The 6,783-nt window shown below is 43.8% G+C and overlaps 1 protein-coding gene across 1 annotated transcript in view; it reads left to right on the forward strand.

Moving 5' to 3' along the window:
* Nucleotides 1-100: 100 nt before the first annotated feature.
* Nucleotides 101-6,783, forward strand: part of LOC116376838 (E3 ubiquitin-protein ligase HERC2-like) — a gene marked incomplete at its 5' end in the record, with an annotated part of 23,671 nt that continues 16,988 nt past the window's right edge. The window contains 12 exons of the mRNA XM_031838327.1: nt 101-272; nt 370-555; nt 957-1,133; nt 1,212-1,315; nt 2,146-2,296; nt 2,385-2,599; nt 3,164-3,296; nt 3,874-4,001; nt 4,357-4,552; nt 4,636-4,769; nt 5,077-5,250; nt 6,018-6,154. Of these exons, the coding sequence (XP_031694187.1) occupies nt 101-272; nt 370-555; nt 957-1,133; nt 1,212-1,315; nt 2,146-2,296; nt 2,385-2,599; nt 3,164-3,296; nt 3,874-4,001; nt 4,357-4,552; nt 4,636-4,769; nt 5,077-5,250; nt 6,018-6,154 (1,907 nt within the window). The remainder of the gene's footprint in view (nt 273-369; nt 556-956; nt 1,134-1,211; nt 1,316-2,145; nt 2,297-2,384; nt 2,600-3,163; nt 3,297-3,873; nt 4,002-4,356; nt 4,553-4,635; nt 4,770-5,076; nt 5,251-6,017; nt 6,155-6,783) is intronic.

Below are 6,783 nucleotides of genomic sequence, written 5' to 3' on the forward strand. Positions count from 1 at the left end.
GGTGCTGCTAACGTCACTAGCTCTCCTCCTGTTGGTTAGCCGTTAGCTGGGGGGGTCAGTACGGATCATGGATTGAGAACGAGCTCTATGTGGGATCTGATCTGTTGTCTTTGCAGATCCGGAGCTCCTGGGTGTTGGTTCCCTGTTGAAGAAGTACATCTCCCTGCTGTGCACTCACATCGGAGACATCCTCCCAGTGGCGACGAGTATCGCCTCCACCGGCCGCCGCCACTTTGCTGAAGTCTCTCGCGTTATTGAAGGAGATCTAACTGGTAATCCCTCTTCTGCTGAGACTTTATGTGCAGCGTGAACTGCTTGTTTTTTTCAAGCAAACTGGTGAGACTGTTCTGGATGTTTCTGCTCTGACAGGAGTGCTGCTGCCTGAGTTGGTGGTGTCCATCGTCCTCCTCCTCACCATCGATGCCGGTTTGATGCAGGAGACCGGGTCCATCCCTCTCCTGGCCGGACTCCTGGAGCACCTGGACCGGTTCAACCACCTGGCCCCGGGACATGAGAGGGACGATAATGAGGATCTGGCTTGGCCCGGCATCATGGGTATAATACACTGACTCAGTTACACTGATTGTGTTTTTTGCTCTCATTCCGAGAAAGACACTATTCCTACTCATCTGTTTTACATGCAGCCGTTCATATTCAGATATTCATGTCTCAACGTCACGAAGGACTTGAATATCAACAGGTTTTTTGGATATGCATACATGTCTCATCAGCATCATGAAGTTGTTTTATGTTAAACATGCACAGCAGCATGTAAACGGGAATATTAGTGTAACGTTCATTTATTATTTTTTAGGAATGAGCACAAAAAGACGAAATGTTTTGTGAAAGTAAATGAAGTCGATGTCACTGACGTGAAATAATTAAAATCCTGAATTCCCTGAACTTGTTGTGAAGATCTGTGTAGAATGTAACTAGCTCTTCTTCTGCTGTGGCAGGATGCTTCTTCACAGGACAAAGTTCCAAGAACAACGAGGAGGTTTCCCTTATTCGCAAGGCCGACCTGGAGAACCACAACAAAGACGGCGGATTCTGGACCGTCATCGACGGAAAGGTGTACGACATCAAGGACTTCCAGGCTCAGTCCCAGTCGCTGGCAGGAAACAGCATCCTCGGTGAGGTCGAACAACAATCGTAGAGAAGATTTGAGACACATCTTTGTCCTTGTTGTAACAACGTCTCTCCTCTTGCAGCCCAGTTTGCAGGAGAGGACCCGGTGGTCGCTCTGGAAGCCGCTCTGCAGTTTGAGGACACCAGGGAGTCGATGCAGGCCTTCTGCGTGGGCCAGTACATGGAGGTACCGACTGTCCCGACATACTGGGTCCTTCTCATTTTCATGATTTAAGGCGACGAGCATGAAACAAACGAGATGTCGTCGCCTCGGGCCGACATTTTAGAGACGTCCGTTAAACGTGACGTGTGTCACAGCTGATCAGCTGATCATCGTTTAGTCATAACTCTGTGTTTGTGATCTCTGTCAGAGGAACATAACGCTGTTCATGACAAATATATATTTACTAGTAATTCAATTTAAAACTTGACATGTGACGAGAACGATCGGATGTCACACATTCTTTTATTTAACACACACACATATTATCAGCTTTATATATTTTATTGTGTGAAGCACTACAAATGTTTGTATGAAAAATACAATATAACAAAGAGTGACATGTATGATATGATATTCACACAAACACAGTCCTGTCTTTCTAAATGACAACATGAAATACAGTTAATATGAGCTGAATGTTCTGATTGATATGTTTTCACTTGTAAACATGTCAGGATTATAATAATATAAAACATTAGTATCAGCTGAACAGAGTCTGACGAGGAGCGACACAAACTGAGGACAGAAAGTTTGATCGTCTTAAATAAATACTTGTGAAAACAAAAAGGATGTGTAACATTAGAGTCCAGCCGTGTGTCACTCCTCTTTATACGCCTGGAAACACAGAATCTCAATGGAAACACTGTTTCCTCGCTCATAGCTCCCCGGCCCCTTGAAGGAATCGAGGAGGCACAAAATGGTGAATTGAGAACGACCCAGTGTTTCTAACATGACTTTTAATTCTTCATAAGTGGTTCCGGTGTCTGACGTTGTGGTGTTTTTACCATAAACAGCCGAACCAGGAGACGGTCACCACTCCGGACCTGAGCAGCCTCTCGTCCCCGCTCATCGACACGGAGAGGAACTTGGGGCTGCTGCTGGGCCTCCACGCCTCCTACCTCGCCAAGAGCACCCCGCTGTCCCCCATGGAGATCGAATGTGCCAGTGGGTTCAAGGATTTTAAAGCAACTTGGTTTGAAATAAACTCTTTCAATTTCAATTTTAAACAGTGTTTATTTTTTCTTTTGCACAGAATGGCTCCAGTCGTCTATTTTCTCTGGCGGCCTGCAGACCAGTCAGATCCACTACAACTACAACGAAGAGAAGGACGAAGACCACTGCAGCTCTCTGGGTAGCACCACCCCGGAAAAGGCCAAACTCTACTCCCGGAGAATAACCCTCAGCGACCACGCACAGCCTTTCCTGCAGGCTATTGCTGACAACAACACTCAGGACCACACTGTGAAGGTACAGACAACAGCGTTTACGTGCACAAAATATTACGTTTCTAGCAGAATTCCTACTCGACTGTTTGCATGGTTAATAAAGATGAATATTCCAGTTTACGTGCAGCAGTGCACACTTCCATTAGCATCAAACGCTCCCTTTACAAACCTGCTGTAAGTATTTCAAATGTTCCCTCATTCTGCAGCTGCGGGCACGTTGCTCCCGTTTTGTAAAACTGTTCTTCCGAGATTTTCTTTTTACCTCAATGCACGACATCACAAACTGCAGTAGAACCCTCTATGAGACTCGTAGAGTGAATAAGCTGGAGACATGAACAATATCAACACATCACACATGTTTGACTCTCAACGTGATCCAAGAACTCATTCAGAATATACAAACGCAATATGATGTTTACATGAAGCATGTCAAATTCAGAATATTGTCATAGGTGTATGAATAATAGTGGGATATTACTGTGCATGTGAACATCGTCTTTGACTCGAGACCAAACAGAATAGACCCCCAGCAGCCATGAAGCTGAAGGTTCTATTCACTCACTTGATCTTCTTGTTTTTGTCGTAGGACTTCCTGTGCCAAATCGAGCGCTGCTGTAAGCAGTACCATCTCATCACGCCCATCACCTTCCCCCCCGAACACCCTGTGGAGGAAGTCGGCCGCCTGCTGCTCTGCTGCCTGCTCAAACATCAGGACCTCGGTGACCTATGACCTATACTTCTGGCTCACTTTGCTTTTTACATGTTTTTATTTATTTATTAATTGTTACCAGTTGAAGCACTGAGAGGCAGGAGTTTGTTCCTGAGGTTTTGTCAGATGATCTTCACGTTTGTTGTTGTAATACACATTTCTGCCCCTAGAGGGAGAAGTGCACCACCACCTCATGTTTTAAATTAGACTAAAAGCATTCGTGTTTTCTTTTCAGGTAAGTTTTAATTTACATAACCTTCAGGCTGAGAAAGTAAAACTGGAAGGAAACGTGAATGCTTTTAGTTCTATTTAAAACACGAGGACGTATGAAATGATTTATTGAAAGGACCTTAAAATAAAGGATCCTTTTCACCTGTTGAGTCATGAACACAGGAGAGAGAGAACACCTTCAATCAGACTTATTAAATGGATCACCTGAATACTTTCTTTCTCACTTGTCTCTCAGTGCCTCCGTCGTCAGACGAAGCATTGGAATCTTTCCTTTCTTCACCTCCTCATCCTCCAACTCTTTTAATATTCTCTGATCTGAATTGATTTACCCTTCTCTCTCTCTCTTCCTGTCACAGGCCACATTGCCCTCTCACTTGTCAGTCAGTGTGCCTTAGGTGTGGACCAAGGGAAGCAGAGGTCCCTCCCTAAATCTGTGATTGACGTGTGCCGCATGGTCTACCAGGCCAAGTGTTCTTTAATCAAGGTAGGATTCCTGCTTATAGCTTGTGTACCATGACGAGGGACTGTTGAGCGGAGAATGTGTTTTAGAGACGTTAGAACTTCTTGTGTTGCTGCTCAACAAAGACTATTTGTTTACATACAAGAATAATAAAGACATGTGGATTATTTTCTTAATGAATTATCTTTTTTTCTCTCAATAAAATCAAAAAGAACCGATAAGGAACTGATCCGATGAGCAGAATCAATAAGAGTTCTAGTATCGATAACCCGTCCCTGATAATAAAAGACTCTGAGACTAATGTCATGCAGGTGTAACTTGAGACATGGAGGAGAAAACAAAGAGTAAACATGAGCGTTTAATGACGTGTTTTCTTCAGACTCATCAGGAACAAGGTCGCTCCTACAAGGAGGTGTGTGCCCCCGTCATCGAGCGTCTGCGCTTCCTGTTCAACGAGCTGCGTCCGGCGGTGAGCAACGACCTCTCCATCGTGTCCAAACTGAAGCTGCTGAGCTCTCAGCCCCGCTGGAGGAGGATCACCCAGAAACTCATCCGGGACCGCAGGAAAAAAAGAGGTGGGTCATTTAAAATCGCATGAACTACAGCACACGTGACGGGGATTCGCTCTGCTTCACTTTGAATGTTGTTGTTGTTTTAGTGCCTAAGAAGTCCGAGTCTGCTGACATAGAAGAGCCAAAGCTGGAGAATGAAGGGACCAATGGGGAGGAGCTTAATGTCCACATCAGCCCCACGCCTGCTGACAGGAAGTCACCCACCAGCAAGACATCCAAGGTGCTTTAAAGAAGCTTCATTATTGGAACGTTTCACAGGATGTAACAAAAAATACATGCGTTCATTTTTAGTGTTATGATCTTAAATCAGCTTCTTCTCAAAGGTCTGTCGGACAGTTAAATATAATCTCCAGTCCTTAAAGGGATGCAGATTGGTATTGATTTGCATTTAGTTTAAGAATAACTAACGAGATAACTGTCTCTCACATGTGAAGATCTTTTATCACAGGCAGAGGTATGTTGGCAGTCACAATGTCTTCGGTCCAGTCTGACATTCCTGTGTTGTTGTTTCTGTTTCTTTCCAACAGGACAAATGGCATCCGCTTCTCAACACGGTGGCCAAAGTCCAGAAGTACCGCTGGCTGAAGCACAGCGTTCACGGGGTCTTCTCTCAGTCCAGCCTCATGGTCACCATCGTGGAGTTCGCTCTGAAGGAGGAGCCGCTGGACGTGGAGAAGATGAGGAAGTGTCTCCTCAAACAGGTGAGCGTCACTGACTTCTTAAGGAGTCATCGTGGTAAAGTAGAAGACCAAATGAAGGGGACCGCCAGATGTCATTTACTGACTTCCTCTTTCACTCTGATGAGTCACCAGAGGGTCGTCACGCCAGGACAGAGACATTGAGCGACATTAAGTTGGTGAAATTGAGATTAAGCTTTGTTTATACCACAGACGGCATGCGACCTCTGAGCACCAACAAAGACCTTTATCCTCAATGTTGTTTTCATTATTCTCTGAAACTCCAGAGGACGAACAAACACAATGAACTCTGAGGAGAGTAACCGACAAAACTCCATAAACCAACCTCCACCATAGAGGAGGGATTATAATCATCTATAAACTCATATCTCATATTCATAAACTACTTTATTACCTTCATACAAACCCTGTAAATAAACAAGTATTAAATTCATTATAAAGAAACAAAGGTTGAATATAAACTATTTGATTTGGCTGATAAATATTTACTCACATTTTTTTTTGAAGACTTCCTGTTTCTAAAGCTAATAAAAACTAATTGTTCTTCTTTGTAAAAAGTGTTTTAATCAGTGAATCAGTTTGTGACAGTATGAACTACACTTTGGTCTACTTGATCCTAAACGTCTGTGTGCGCTTCCTTTGGAGCTTTTATGAACTTAACTTCAGCACAATAAACACATACACTGTGTAGGTTCATCCCCTAAAAGACCTGAAGACGTGTGCATAATGAACTCTACGTGAAAAAACATGTGGACTCTGTTTGACTGCAGCTGGAGAGAGCCGAGGTGAGACTGGAGGGAATCGACACCATGCTGAAGTTGGCCTCTAAAAGCTTCCTGCTGCCGTCCGTGCAGTACGCGATGCTCTGTGGCTGGCAGAGGGTCGTACCAGAAGGAACCAACATCGGGTGAGTCAGCCGCTTGGGATCTATGGGCAAGAAAGAAGAACGAGTTCCTTCAATCCTGTCAAGTGAAGTCATATCTTAGCAACTTATTTTGAAAGGGTTCGAATGTCCTCGGTGTCAAAAACCTGCCATGAAATTAAATGTTATTATTTCACCAACATCAGTTCTGATCATAACTACCAAACATTCATTCATTTTCAGAGTGTAAAGATAAATCAAGTAAATGGATAAATCTGGTGGAGATAGTAACAGGTACAGTTGAGAGGTCAGGACTCTAGATGTGAAGTCTGATGTAATGAATCCTGTACTGTGATCAAACGTTTTTGAACGCTTTAATTTGACTTTCATGTCCTTCAGGGTCTGAACGTCTGTATCTTGGCTCCACAGTTTATTGTAGCACCTGAGGTTCAACTTCCAAAATACAAAAACACACACTTGCCAAAATGTATGCCATATTCATTTACACAACCAAAACATTAAAAAGTAAAACATGTCCCAGTGAGGCGCAGGTGTTGGTGTCTTAAAATATCATAATTGATGCTGTCAGTTCATGGGATTTTGTGTGACTGCTGAAGCTAAAATGTGTGTCTGTTGTAGCCTCCGTGTTGTGGTCTCATGGTGGTGTTTTTAGA

The sequence above is a fragment of the Anarrhichthys ocellatus genome, unplaced genomic scaffold (assembly GCF_004355925.1).
Source record: "Anarrhichthys ocellatus isolate YVR2014 unplaced genomic scaffold, GSC_Weel_1.0 scaffold643, whole genome shotgun sequence".
Taxonomy (NCBI): domain Eukaryota; kingdom Metazoa; phylum Chordata; class Actinopteri; order Perciformes; family Anarhichadidae; genus Anarrhichthys; species Anarrhichthys ocellatus.